At 47.2% G+C, this 14,899-nt stretch overlaps 1 protein-coding gene across 1 annotated transcript in view; it reads left to right on the forward strand.

Moving 5' to 3' along the window:
• The window catches only part of NCKAP1L (NCK associated protein 1 like), a 40,639-nt gene extending 28,691 nt beyond the window's left edge, over positions 1-11,948 (forward strand). The window contains exons 27-31 of the mRNA XM_049625666.1: positions 2,919-3,012; positions 3,933-4,049; positions 4,425-4,534; positions 6,018-6,107; positions 9,994-11,948. Coding sequence (XP_049481623.1) covers positions 2,919-3,012; positions 3,933-4,049; positions 4,425-4,534; positions 6,018-6,107; positions 9,994-10,125 — 543 coding nt within the window. The 3' untranslated portion in view covers positions 10,126-11,948. The remainder of the gene's footprint in view (positions 1-2,918; positions 3,013-3,932; positions 4,050-4,424; positions 4,535-6,017; positions 6,108-9,993) is intronic.
• Positions 11,949-14,899: the final 2,951 nt, after the last annotated feature.

A 14,899-nucleotide genomic window follows, 5' to 3' on the forward strand; every position in this document is an offset into this window, starting at 1 on the left:
TTATAGAAAGGACGTACCCAGGACCTCGTGAGGGAGGGAGGGCTCTGAAGAATACTGTAGGGAAGGAGCCAGCATTTGAATTTTTTTTTAAATCTTTATTTATTTTTGAGAGAGAGCGAGCGAGCAGGGGAGGAACAGAGAGAGAAGGAGACACAGAATCTGAAGCAGGCTCCAGGTTCTGAGCTGTCAGCACAGAGCCCGAGGTGGGGCCCAAACTCACAAACTGCGAGATCATGACCTGAGCTGAAGTTGGACACTTAGCTGACTGAGCCACCCAGGCGCCCCAAGGAGCCGGCATTTGAATAGGAAGGAGCTGGGAGAGATTTTGTAGAGAGAGTAGTGGTCAGACGATATTCTTGGAGAGACAGGGCAGAGCTGGAGAGACATGAGGGGGATGGACAGAGGTGGGAGCCTGGCGTACCTGTGAGAGGGTTGGGGAAACGTTACTGGAGAAAGGTAAGATCTAGGGTAGCATCGGCGGCTTTTTCTAACTAAAGTGTGCCAATTAGATACTGAACTGTGTGCAAACAAGTTCCCTCTTCAGTCAGGAGCTCAGGTACTTTTTGTAAAATGATTTATTGCTTCCATCCCCACCCTCTCCACCTGAGCCCAGTTTCCCTTTTCTGGCCTTTCCTTCCTCCTGGTTCTGAAACTTTTTGATTCCTCTATGTCTGTGTCACCTGGCTCAGGCCTGCATCTACTACAGAGATGGAGAGAGGAGGAGGGGCTTCTGCAGGCACCCTGAGTAGAACATCCACTTCTCTGCCCGCCCCCCGCCCCCTCATCTTTGCAACATCTTCTTGTCTTTTGGATCACCTGAAACAAACAGGTCTGTTATGTAGGATATACAGCCAAAGGCTGGGAACAAGGGTCTTCAGACACATAGGGCAGGCCACTTCTTCATGGAGAGAGCTCTGTGATTAAGAGGGAACTGGTCAGCAGGAAGAATCAAAGTTGGATATTAAGAAAAACTTCCTTGCCTTGAGATCAAAGGAATTATGAAATTTCCCCTCTCTCCCCCTGAACCTCAGGCTGAAGCAGTCCTGGGGACCATGTGGGTTTGATGTTTCACTGGGCTGGCTGCCCCTTCTGACCGTTCTTTTACAATGAACTTGGGTTTCTGGAAGCTGCTGATGTCGGGGACGAATGCTATAGCCTGTCAGAAGCTTGTCTACCTGTATCTCCTGGGCAGCACTGATTTTAGGCCCTGCCTGCTTGTGAAAATAAGTAGGTTGGAGCCGGAGTTGGGGGGAGGAGAGGTGGCCTGTCCATCAGAGATTCTGTTGCTGTCTCAGAGGAGTGTGAAGATTAGGGAAAGAGAAAATAAGACTCCTTCGATCATCCCTTTCTTCTTCCAGAAAAATCACAGGTCATGGACCCGGTCCCTGATCTCCCCAGACCCATGAACTATAGGGAATTTAAATAAAGGGCAGAGCAGGACGTGGCAAAGGTGAGCCTTCCATGACAAGTACCATAGGTGAAGTGTGTGTTGATTGGTGTATCTGTAGGGTGCTTTGCTAAAGTTACCCCACCCAGTTGTCTACTCTTGAAACAATTGTCCTTGTTCTCTCCAAACATTTTCAAGTAATTTGGTTAACCTCAAATGAGGTCTAAATACTCGGCATGGGAGTGGGGCTTTGGGGCCATATCCCGGGAACTTGATTTTAAGTACTAGAGATTCAAGTATCGATCAATAAATGTATTTTTGTAATTTAAATTTGGTTAGCTAACATACAGTTCAATATTGATTTCAAGAGTAGAATTTAGTGATTCATTACTTACATACAACACCCAATGCTCATCACAACAAGTGCCTTCCTTAATGCTTGTCACCCATCTAGCCCATCACCCACCCACCTCCCTCCATCAATCCATAGTTTGTTCTTTATTGTTAAGAGACTCTTATGGTTTGTTTCTCTCTCTTCTCTCCGTCTCCCTTCCCATATGTTCATCTGTTTTGTTTCTTAAATTCCATCAATCAATAAATATTAATTGAATACCTTCTATGTGCTTAGTGTTGTGTTAAAAACTAAAGAGGAGAAAAAGAAGTTCAATGTTCCTGGCTTTGAGATAAAGGAAGAGGAGGAAAGGAATAATGTTGATTGGTGACTAATGTTTATTAGTGACTCTGAGTGTGTAGGGTAGATGCTTTATACATGTGACCTAATTTACTCTCCACAACAACTCTGTGAGGTATTGTTCTCCCAGTGTTACAGATGAGGAAACTGAGGCTCAAAGAGGTTAAGTAACTTTTAGCCAAGGTCACACATTTAGAAAGTGGTGGTCCTGGGATTTGAACCCAGATCTTCTCACTCCAAGGCCTTTATCTCCCCTCAGATGCCATGAGGTTGTAAAGGATTATTTTCTAGGTGCTGAGATAAGCCATATGTGCCACCTCCTATCTGAAAAGGTAACTGATAATACCATGTGTGATCCATGCTAAGTCCGTGGTACCACTTTAGGAAGGAAGAGATGAATCGGGCCTGAAGTGTTTCAGTGAGGGCTTCACACATAATATGAGATTTGAGTTAAGCCTCAAGGGGTGGGTGTCACTTAGATATAAGTAGAGGTCAGGAAAAGACACTGTAGATGAAGAGGGAACCAAAGTATGACAGTAAGGAAGCGAGTTGTAGTTTGGAGGCAGTGAATTGATGACTCTGGTTGCATTGACTGTAGGAAGCTCTTGGGGAATTAAGAGTGAGAGAGGAAATTCGTACTGTGGAGTATCTGAATGCCAAACAAAAGCATTTGTGCCTTTTCTCTGTAGGTTATGGAGAGCTATGAAAAGAATACCTAGAAAAGATGATAATTCACTGAAGGGTTAACATCTGTGATCCGGGAATCCTGACTACCTGTAGCTTCTGTCAAACACTTCCCTCTGGGAACCCTGTCCAGAATGTTGTTTTCTTCTCTACTAGGTGACCCTGAGTATCTTTGAGCTGGCCTCTGCTGCAGGAGTGGGCTGTGACATTGACCCAGCCCTGGTGGCTGCCATTGCCAATCTGAAAGCTGGTAAGATTGGGGAAAGTGGGCAAGGGAGGGCTTGGACCATTATTTTTAGGTGGGAAAATGTCAATGTCAAAAGAAATCTTCCCTTGGGATTGTGAATTCAGAGGATATAAGCTGGGAGCTAAAGAAAGACTTAAAGTGCAGTCCCTAACCCCCAGAAAACATTTACATAGGCAATTTAGATTCCTAGCCACGTTCCAACCAGTTGACCTGTCAATCTGCTAAAAAATATTAAGCGAGAGCCCCTTTGATGCTCAGCAAATACTCAAAGGAACTTGTGCTCTAGTTGGGGAGGTAAGATTAATGCAAATGAGACAATGAGAGAGCAAGCCACAGTTACATGTGATTTCATGCTGAGTTACATGTGATTTCATGCTGTGGTACAGCATCTATGTGCCTCAGAGTGATCTGGTGCTCTCCCCTCCCATAGAATCACCCTGATGCTATTCACTTCTTCCTCTCGTCTCCTGTTGTCTTTTACATTTCCCGGTACACATTTCCTCTTTCTTACGCACACTCAGAATGGGATGAAACCAAGGGGCTGGCATCAAGCCCTTTTAAAATTGCTGGACTGGCCCTTCTCTCTTAGTTTGGTAAGACTCTTCCCTCTCCTTCCTGCCTCCCCACCCCATCAGGCAGCTGACAGTGTCCTCTGACTGCATGTCCGCAGAGCCCTTCCCCAAGAGCTCCACTTTGGTCACCAGAGGAGGCCTCCAGGATCAGGCCCCTCATGAGAAGTGGAGGCCAGTCCTGTTCCCCTTCAGCAAGAATGACTTGCCTGCAGTGCTTTAGAAAGCGTTTTCCTAGATAATTTTCTTACAGGATCTTCCCAGTAATCCTGGGAACTAGGACCTCTATAGAAGATAACTCCTGTTTGCTGATATTACTTTCCCTCTTTTTTTTTTTTTTTTTCGTCTTACCAGATGCTTCATCCCCTGAGGAAGAATATAAGGTGGCCTGCCTGCTCTTGATCTTTCTTGCTGTTTCCCTCCCACTCCTCGCCGCTGACCCTTCTTCTTTCTATAGTATTGAGAAAGATGGTAAGTAAGGAGTAGGTGGGAGGGACCAGTGCTATTAGGATAGTCTCCTGGGGTAGGGAGAGGAGACGGAGACATTTGTCTGGAGAATGTACAGAATTCTGACTCAGGTGTAAAGTTCTGTTTCAAAGAACACTTGAGAATGAAGTCTCCGTAAAATTCAATTCCAGTGAGATTTCTTAGGAATACCCTTATCCTAATATCTAAATATCTTCTGATGTTTCTAGGAATATCATCCCCCAAATGCCTCCTGGTCCTTTTGGTGTCAAACGGGGGTGGCCTAGCCTGAAACAGTGAGAAAGTACCAGCTGGGGTCAGCCTGGGGTGGCTCACTTTATTCCTTTTTGTGTCTCTCCCCCTCTGTCAATCATAACCTAGGTTACAACAACAATATTCACTGCTTGACCAAAGCTATCATCCAGGTATCTGCTGCCCTCTTCACACTCTACAACAAGAACATCGAAACTCACCTCAAGGAGTTTCTGGTGGTGAGTACAGAGCCCAAGGCATAGCCCACCTCAAGCCCAACACAGGGCTTTGAGATCAAGAGCTGAGCTGTGATCAAGAGTTGAGTTGGACACTTAACTGACTGAGCCACCCAGGGACCCCCAAGTCCTCTGTTTTTAATAAGGTCTCCGGGACGTCTGATGCACAATCAAATTGGAGACACCAAGTTTTAGAACCCATAAGGAAGCCCTTTCAAACTCTAATCCCCACAAACAACAACGGAACCTTTTTTCACATTCTCAAACCTTAGTGTAAATCAGAATCACCTGGAGAATTTCTGAGTCAGTAGATTTGAGGTGGGGCTAGAAAATGTGCGTTTCCAAGATCCCAAGTTGATGCTGTTCATCCTGGGATCTCGCTTTGAGAACCACTGGGCTTGATTTCTAGGACTGGGGCTTATAATCAGGCAGCCGATTCTACTGTAGGTTACATCCCATTTATTCGAGAAAAATTGTTTCAAAAAATATTTTTAGCCAAGGTTTGACTCCCTGTAACAATCACCATTTATCTTAAGTTTTGCCTCTGGAAAAACACAGAATAAGTAGTGTCTTTCCATTGTTGAAAACCCTGGGGTTTTCCATTCTAAGTCCTCCATGGTAGAATTCAATCCATACGCTTCTGATACATGGTCCATTACCCACTGCCTGACTTCAGCATTCTCAACAATGGGGAACTTATTCCTCTGCAAAGCATGGGCCTGACTTAAGAATTAGGGCCTCATTTGTCTCCTTTTAGGAGGACACACGGTAAATCATATTCTCTCCGGAATCATACCATTTTCCTGGAAGCTTAGTTAGAGGGTCTCCATTTAAACTGGGCCAGCCAGCCAATCAGAATGGGATCCGAGCATCTTAGATATAAAGAATATTCGTACCAGATCTCTAAGATGGGGTGAGAAGGGACCCCCTCTCCCCTTTTCCGTTTGCCCTGTTTCTTTACTGAATGAGAGTAACCTGGGCCTGGGATGCAGTTAACCATGTTTCTTCCTCCCTCTTTGATCTGTTGGGGGCCTGGAGGTGAATGGAGAGGACAGGCATTTGGGAGTTGACAGGAGGGGGAATGTGAAGAACACTGCCTCTGAATCAGAGGCCCAGCTCTGTCTCTAGTCTGGTGGGGAGTCAGCTGTAAACAACTTGGTGACAGTGCTGTCTGAAGGCTGCCTAGGAAAAGGGATTAATCTCCAGCATACAGTATTACCTGTCTTTGTTCTAGCTTTTGTCCTCGCCCCTTGCAGCCTCTCCCCCAGCACCTCTGGCAACCTCCTGTTGTCTGCCCTGCCTGGTTTACAGGCAAAGCGAGTCTCTGGAGCCTAGGGGATTTGCTACTTTTCCACCCAGAGTCTCCAGGAACATCGCAGCACTTCTTAACTCTCCTCCTTGATCTTTGCTTAACTTCCTGTAGCCTGAGGCTGTCCCACTCTGACCTCCATAAAAATCTGCTTTCTTACAAATTCTTCCCCTACAGGTGGCTTCTGTCAGCCTCCTGCAGCTGGGCCAGGAGACTGACAAGCTTAAAACCAGAAATCGGGAATCCATTTCTCTGCTCATGCGCTTGGTATGTATTTGGTTTAAGTTGGTCTGGGAACAGAAAGAGCAAAGGCCAGAGGGTTTTGTGTCCTTGCCTTGTTGTGACTCAAAAGCATGAACTCAGGGGCACCTGGGTGGCTCAGTCGGTTGAGCATCTGACTTGGGCTCAGGTCATGATCTCACAGCCCATGGGTTCCAGTCCCATGTGGGGCTCTGTGCTGACAGCTCAGAGCCTGGAGCCTGCTTTAGATTCTGTGTCTCCCTCTCTGTCTCTGCCACCCCCCCCCCATACATTCTCTCTCTCTCTCTCTCTCTCAAAAACTCTCTCAAAAATAAAAAAAAAAAAAAAAAAAAAAAAAAGGCCTGAACCCAGAACTGAATTCGGCCTGACCGTTAGGACTCACATTCTGGCTAACCTTCCAGACTTGTCCTGTAATCCCAAGGTAGAGTCTTCAATGACTTCTCTGCAGGACAGGGCCTACCTTGTCCCTGGCTGACTGGGTCCTTTTTCCTGCAGCATTCTCAAGTCTGATCTGATGGGGCAGCTGTGTCCCTCATCCATAACTGCCTGTCCAGTGCATGTTTGATTTTACTTGACCACTTCCTACCACTGTATGTCTTGTCCTTAAGAAGTACTATGGGAAGGGTGCGGAATAATACAGAGCTGAACTGGGGGTGGGGAACTGGGGGCTCAGAGGAGGAAAGAATTTTCCCCTGAAAAGCTATTAAGACCGAGAGCGCGGTGAGCGCGGTGGGTCATGAATCAGGCGCCTCCTGCTATCTCTTTCTTCCCAAGCTGTGGGCTTTTTGCTACTTTGGCAGAAACTTCTGGGAACTCTGACTCAGTTAACTTAAAAAAATCTTTTCCTCATGACGCTGTTTTCCTCTTCAACACGCTTACTCACTCTTTTGCTCTAAATGTCTGATTCTCCAGGTTAGTACTGCATTTAGATATGGTCAGGAGAGACTCCGGGACTGACCCCTGTGTTTCAGAGGCCCTCCTCTGGCGTATGGGGAGAGGACAGGCCCATCTGGAGCCTGTGCTCCGCCTTGAAGTCCACACTAAAGATTTCTGGGACCCCAGAATTCTCTGCTAAGCGGCTCCAGCCTACTTGTAGGGCTTGTGCAAAGTTTCTTCCCCAAGTGCATCCTATTGAGGCGGGCTGTGCTGTTGGAGGATTACCTCTCGTGCTCAGGGAGAGAGACAGAGACAGAGACAGAGAGACAGAGAGACACAGAGTGTAAGTAGGGGAAGGGCAGAAAGAGAGGGAGACACAGAATCAGAAGCAAGTTCTGGGCTCTGAGCTGTCAGCCCAGAGCCCCACAGGGGGCTTGAACCCGTGAACCGTGAAATCATGACCTGAGCTGAAGTCGGATGCTTAACTGTCTGAGCCATCCAGGCGTGCCTTTATTTTTATTTGTTAATTAAAAAAAATTTTTTTTGAGTCTAAGAATTCTTAATTCAAACCTGACCTTCCACGAAATTATAAAGGTAGATTGTGAAGGTTGAACAACAGAACATAATAGTTTGATTTATTTAATCACATAGTATGCTGTACTCTTGGCAAGGCCCACAGATGTTAGGGGCAGGCATGCCTGGGACTCCCTTTGAGTCTGCTGTAAATACACAGGCATGGAGTGGGATCTGTGTCTCAGCTAGAAAAAGGCCTAGACTGGGCTAAGGATCCTGATGGAGATGAGAAGAGAATGGAATGAGGGTGTGGGGGGAGGGAGGGGTGTATGGTGAGGGGTGAAAGGGCAGAGGAGGCAGATGAGGGCAAAGGCCAGTAGTGTGCTAGGTAGAGCACAGTCTTTGGAGCAGCATGACCTTGGGCAAGTTAATTAACCTTTCTGAGACTCTGATTCTTTATCCAGAAAAGTGGGCCGTAGTCCTTGCCATAGAGTGTCAGGATTCATAAGAAAATATATGTGAAAGTGCTTAGTACATAATACATGCTCAACGAATGTTAGTTCTCTTTCTCTGCCGCTCATTTTAGTTTCTGGATGATTCTTCATTTGCTTTGTCATTTACTTGGGCAGCTGTCATCTCTGTAAGGTTGGAGGCGATTCTGTATGGCCACTCAGCCCTGCCTCCTTCTGCTTTGCTGGTCCCCTGCTCGTCCCCAACTCTCCCCCCCCACCCCTCCCCCTCAGTGTGGGAGGGTGTCTGCCCCTTGTGGCCTCACAGTGAGGCAGCCGAGTAGCTGGGACAGAGCTAGGCCCTTTTTGTTAGAGGGAGAGACCTAGGGAGGAGCTGCTGCAAAGCAATTTAAATGCAAATGTTTCCCCACGGAAATACAGGGGAAGGAACTGTATTCTGAGTTAAGAGGCTACTCATGTAGCCCCAACTCCTGGCCAGGCACTTCTCTCCCTGGGGGTCTTTCTGTCTTGGCTGTCAAGCCTGGGCAGTGCCCACCCCTGTTACTGCCAGCCTGTTCCTGGCATGGGTTTAGCCGGGGAAGAGATGGCTCTCAGAGAATCATAGAATTCTAGATGTCAGGATGAGACCAGATCCTGGCAATTGGTCCAGTCCTTACACTTTATGGGTGAGGAAACTGAGGAGAGGGCGGGAAAGATGACACATGCAAGGTCTCCCCCAAAATATATGGACATGAGAACCCAAGTGTCTTGGCTTTCACTTTAGGGCTGTTTCTACTGCCATGAATTTCCTCCAGTTAGGAGCCGTGTTATCCTCTGTGCTTAATGGAGCAAAGAATAGGAAGTCTTGGGCCAGTGGATTCTTCGTGAAGCCATCACTCATTTCCCTGGACCTGAGGGTCATATCCTAGAAAAGAGACCCTATCTCTCTCCTGGCTTACGGTTTGAAAGTCTTGCCTAGCGAGAAATTCCTTGTGTTATCCAACCTACGATCGGAGCTACTGTTTTTCTGGCAGATTTCCTTTCCTCCAGCCTGCCGTGTCTGTTCCTCTGAGGCTGTTTGTGTGCGTTTGTATGTGCACATATTTGAGAATAGCAGAATCTTATAAAATTTAAAACTTGAAAGGACTTCAGAGAAATAAACACATTAGAGTTGATACAGTAGATTCTCTTTCCAGGATGAATTTTGAGGAATCAAAAACACCAGACATATTGGGGAGGGCCCATCTGTGTAAATTGCCAGAGGATACAGGACACTTCTCTCCAGAGTGTGTTTTTCAGTCCCACAACTTCATGGATGAGGAGAGCACTGAAGGAAATACACCCTGTTTCTTCTTCCGGGATGGGGAGCCTCCAGCCCAATGCTAGGCTGTGGGCTCTTCGCTAATATGCCCCCCTTCCCCCACCCCCTCTACCCTCAGTCTTATCCAGGCATCTTGATCTATCTTTCTGCTTGGCTGTGGGGGCTGCTGGGATCACCATAGCACACAGGCTTCTAATTAAACTAATTAATCATGCCTGCTCCTTTATGCAGCATCCTTACTGCTCCCCAAGCACTGTACTGAGGGAGGGAGGAGACTGAGACCCAGCACAAGAGGACCCATGTGGATTCCAGGCCCTTCTTTCTTGGCCTGCAGTGGTGATTGTTGCCTTCTCTGTAAAGCTCTGTCATTGGCGCTTTTATCCAACCTTACCTGCTTCTGTGCTGCCCCCCGCAAATGATTTGGCATCCAGAATGGGGAAAATGGGAGTTTTTCTGTCACTGGAGAAGTGATTCTTTCCTGCCTTCTGCTTCTGACCTTTTCCTGTAACCCTGAGAAGGGACACAGGGGCCATTATAGGGAAGCTGAAGAGGCCACGTTGCTTTCCTAAAGCTAAACCAAGTGAGGGGAAGAAGGAGGGGGGTGTGATTTAGAAACTTGTTCACTTGCAACTCTAAGAGCCTCAGAGGGCCCAGGAAACTGAACGAAGGAACAGGGTGTCACAGAGTTATACCCTCCCTGAGGTTCTCATCTCTTGACCTGCTTCCCTTCCAGGTGGTAGAGGAGTCCTCCTTCCTGACCCTGGACATGCTGGAGTCCTGTTTCCCTTACGTCCTGCTTCGAAATGCCTATCGGGAGGTATCCCGGACCTTCCACCTGAACCGAGTGCCAACTAGTACCCACTGAAGGGCCATTTGGACCTACCTAAACCCAGGAAGCTGTAGCCATTTTCTCAAGGGATGGGGTCAGGAGCCAGAGCTGATGAACAGACATATGGAGGAACAAAACCAAAACCATCCACGGCTGAGAAATCAAAGAGAAATGGGGCAGACGGTAGGGGGTGGGGGCGGGGGCGGGAGACGGAGGACAGGTGACGGGAAAAATTAGGGAACTGGGGCCACGTGTGTACATTTTAACATAGTTACATATAAATCATGTTTTCTAGCTTGTGGTGGCTGGTGCTTGAGCTCTGACTGGCATGGGTCTCTCGACCTTCATCACTATTCTAGGATAATGCTGGCGGGCAGAGATGATCAATCATCATATTAAACCATAATGAGCTTATAATTCTCCCACTGGAGCTGCTATTGTCTCCTGCACATTCATTAGGACGATTATCTCCTCTCTTCCTCTTCCAAATGTGTTCGGCAAACATTCAGCCTGCTCCTACTGCAAAGTAGTTAATAGCAAAGGAACTTCCTTTTTCCTTTGTGGGGGCTCTTTCAGGAGTCACGGGTCTCTTCCTCTCCTCCATCTCTACTGCCTACAAGAGGGAGTGCCCTTGAGAGATTCTCTCTGGCCCCAGCTGCCCTCACCTGCTCTACCACACCTTGTAGGGACTAAGTTCTCCCATCTGTGTAGCCATAACCCCTCCTGCTTTTTCTTTGACATGCCACAACCCAGAGCCATGAGTCAATCTAGCTAATTCTAAGTCACACCACAACGAGTGGGATCCGAGTCATGTGGGTCTCCCTCCCAGATCGTTTGGGGATACTCTCCCTGCTATCTGGAGCCCCTAATTTAACCCAAATCCCCTTGTTGTCATCCTGGGTACAGCTGTTGCTGTAGGCAGGGATTTCTCTGCTAGATCTTAAATTTCATAGACCTCATTAGATTATAGGGCCCTGAGAGTGGGTATACTTGAGGGAGTCCAAGCTGTTTCAACTTAGCCCTTTTCTGCACTAATTAGAATTTCAAGTGTCACAAAGCCTGGGGCGTTCAAGATAGCACTAAACTAGATTCAGTTAACTCCGTGGCAGGAAAACAGTGGCCCCATCCATCACTTCTGTGCACCATGGCCAAGGAGGACTGGGGCAACAGACAGTAGGTCACAGGTTGAGAGTGGTGGAAATGGGCGAATATAATTAGTTGATTAATTAGGGTCATGTCCATCATTAAGCTATTTGATAGCTGTTTTGGGATTTTGTATGCACGTCTGATCTTTACTTCTCAGTACCCAGGCTTAGTCAATAGTTCTTAAACTTAGCATTCATAATCGATACACAAGTTTTTCTTAGCAACAGTTGTCTGCTCTTCAGGATAGGAGCAACTGAGGATCCAGCTTCAGGCATCAGCTGGTTGTCCTTCCTTGCTGTGGAAGGGACATTATGTTGTAAAGGAGTGATTCAGGGTCAGGCCTATTGAGACTGAGGGCAAAGTTGATCAGGAAGAGGAGTCTCAGACGTATCTGAACAACTACTCCTGCATCCTACTCTGCTAGGATCTTACTCTTGAGATGGAGACCTCTTTTCCATGCACGTGTAGCACTACATAAGAGGAGCCTCTTTTTTTTTTTTTAATTTTTTTAAATGTTTATTTACTCTTGAAGGAGAGAGATAGAATGTGAGTCAGGGAGGGGCAGAGAGAGAGGGGGAGACCCAGAATCCGAAGCAGGCTCCAGGCACTGAACTGTCAGCACAGAGCCCGATGCGGGGCTCGAACTCCTGATCTGTGAGATCATGACCTGAGTGAAGTTGGTTGCCTGACTGACTGAACCACCCAGGCACCCCAAGAGGAGCCTCTTAAGGACAGAAGAGATAAGTTGCTGCAGGAGAGTAGAGGGTAGACATGATACTTCTTTTTTTTTCAATTAAAATTTTTATTGAGATGGGGTGCCTGGCTGGCTGTCCTTAGAGCACGTGACTCTTGATCTCAGGGTCATGAGTTCAAACCCCACGTTGGGTGTAAAGCTTACTTAAAAAAAATTTTTTTATTGAGATAATTAATCCACATGCACTTGTGAGAAATAACACAGAGACACTGTGTGTCTACTATACTCCAATTAAAAAAAAAAAAGGAAAACACAGAGAGCTCTCGTGTATCGTTACCAGTTTCTTCCAGAGGTAGCCTCTTGCAAAATTATAGTCTACTATCATAACCAGGATATTGACATTGATACAATTCATGATCTAATCCAGATTTTCCCAGTTTTACTTATTCTTGTTCCTCTGTGTGTACAAAATGTTGTTCCGTACAGCTTTTTTACAGCCACATCCCCTTCGCCTTCCCGAACACTTGGCAATACAAATCTGTTCTCCTTTTCTAGAAAATGTTGTCATTTGACATAATATCTTTTCACAAACATGTAATTACACACACATTTCTCTGCTACGTATACTTTTCCGAAGTGCTTTCACAACTTCTATGACAATTCTGCAAGGTAGCTGGGGAAGGCTTCCCTATTTGAGGCCAGTCAACAGATTCAGAGACGTTCAATGATTTCATGAAGGTCACGTGTTTAACAGTACGTCTAGACCCAGGACCCGAGTCTGGTGTCTCAATCCTCGACGTTTTCTACCTGACCAGACTGCTTCCGCATCTGGGAGCTTTCGCTGTTAGGAACCAGAGACCCTAGAATGAGCGAATAGGAGAAGGTTTGGACATGATGGCCTTCACCACCTGAAACAAAAAGTGTCTAGAGGTGAAGGGACCCATCAGCATTTCAGGCGGTTTGCTTCCTTGACCAGGAGGTTCTCTGACCCCGGACAGCTGGGGACACAATCCACGATAAGCCGCCTTCTGCTATCAGATGCCCAGCTTATTTTATTCAGGCCTTAAAAGGAACTGAGGAATGAATTCTGAGGGAGAAATTCTGACTCCAGTTTGTTTTGTCTTGCAGGCAGAGAGTAGGTTCTAGGCTCAGCATTTTGATTAGTGCAGTGTTTTCATTAAAGTCTCCATTAACTTGTTTGTGGCAGTGAGATGGAATTATCTCTCCCACGGGGCTGGGGTGAGATGCTTGTAGAGGAGATCCCTTTCCTTTGGGAGGGACAAACACTGCTCCCCCCACTATGGTGTTCGGTTCAGTGGGCAGGTGGGGCTGGAGCCTGGCAGAGGGGATCTTGCCTGTTGGTCCTTGGCCTGGGAGGAACGGCCAGCCGTTTGAGCACCGGGCCCCAGGAGGGAGGGAGGTTCCAGCTAGGGAAAAGCTTCCTTCACACAGGTCCTCTGTGCCCGTATCAGTTCTTCTCCAACAAAGTTTGACTCTCGGAAGAAGCTGGCACATGGCTGAAATGCACTCACGAGGTTGGGGGAAGCGTGTTCTTCCAGTTCTCCCCCTACAGGGCCTCCTGCTTCTCCCAAGTAGCTGTCATCAAAAGAGTTGAAGATGAGTCCCCCCTCAGCCCCCACACCTCAGTGAGTGTCAAGCGCTCTCCTCCCACCTGAATAGGAAGCAGGCGCACAGGCCAGGCTGCAGGTTGAGGAAGTCAGAAGTTAACTTGAGCTGAGTTTGCAGCTCTGGAGAAATTGAGGAGCAGGCTTTTCTCTTGTCACTTTGGAGGGAGAGGATTGTGAGGCTGCCCCTTTAAATAGCATTCCCGTAGGAGGCACATCACATCCATCCGTCACTGCTGCCAAAGCATCATTTTTGGTCTCTATCAAACTCAGAGCTTGTTGGGAGGCATTGTGGGGTTAGGGGAGTGATGAGGCAGGGTCTTCGAGAGGCAGGGGCCATTTGGAAGGGAAAAAGGAAAGGAATGAGGTTGGCAGCAGGAACCTGGAAAAGGGGGGTTGGGGACGAGAGGACAGGGAGAGAAAAATAGTGGTCTGTTGAGCCTGTGGATGGAGCAGATATATCTGGTTCTTATCTGTCTGGAGGTAGAGGAAGGCAGAAATGGAATGAGATTGCTGCCAGAAGGAAGAGGTTGAGGTTAAACACCAGGACGGGTAACTAAAGAAGGAGAAAGAGAGCCACAGAATGGAAAAAACACAAGAAAAAGGTTAGGAGACTTGGCCCTGGCTTTGTTGCTTTACTCTCTGTGGGGACCGCGTCATTTTTCTGGGCTTAGTTTTCCCATTTGTTGAATGAAGGGGGTTAGACTCGATGGACTCTAAAGCATCCTTCATGAATAACTTTTTGTTTTGTGTTGGTGAATTTTCCTTTTCTTCAAATGGGTTGGGAGTTGGGGGCCTGGGAGATCGGGGTGGGATATGCCATTGTGTTGACAAGAAGTGTCAACGGATGATCTGAGATCCCTCTGAAAGTACATCTCCCGCCTCTTTCCCACCTCTTTGTGTTTAAATACCTGCCTAATTTGGGAAGCTCCTTAGCTTGGATCCTAATTTGCAATTCTTTTGTAGTTTCCAGCCCATTCTTTTTCAGTTGTTAAGGGAGGTGATTGCTCTCGAGTTTGAGAACTGGATTGCGTAGGAGTCTGACTGGGGTCTCGGGTTGCAGCTTTGTCCTGCCTGGGGCTCTTCCTCAGGAGAGAGGGGAAAGGGTGATGGATGCGGAAGTTCGATGGACACAGCGAGGGAAGTCTCCTACTCTTTCTGCTTTTTTTCCACCTCTGCCTCTGCCTGTGTAACTTCCTGGGAGCTGGTGTTGCTGATTCTTCTCTGTCCTGCTAGGTCTGAAGGCCCGACCTAATCTAATCCCCTAAAAGGCAATTCTTTTATGTAGGAAGTCTTTGCCACTTCACTTCTGTCCGGCTGCTTCTTTTCTCCTCCATTGCCTGGG

This window comes from Panthera uncia, chromosome B4, assembly GCF_023721935.1.
Source record: "Panthera uncia isolate 11264 chromosome B4, Puncia_PCG_1.0, whole genome shotgun sequence".
NCBI lineage: Eukaryota > Metazoa > Chordata > Mammalia > Carnivora > Felidae > Panthera > Panthera uncia.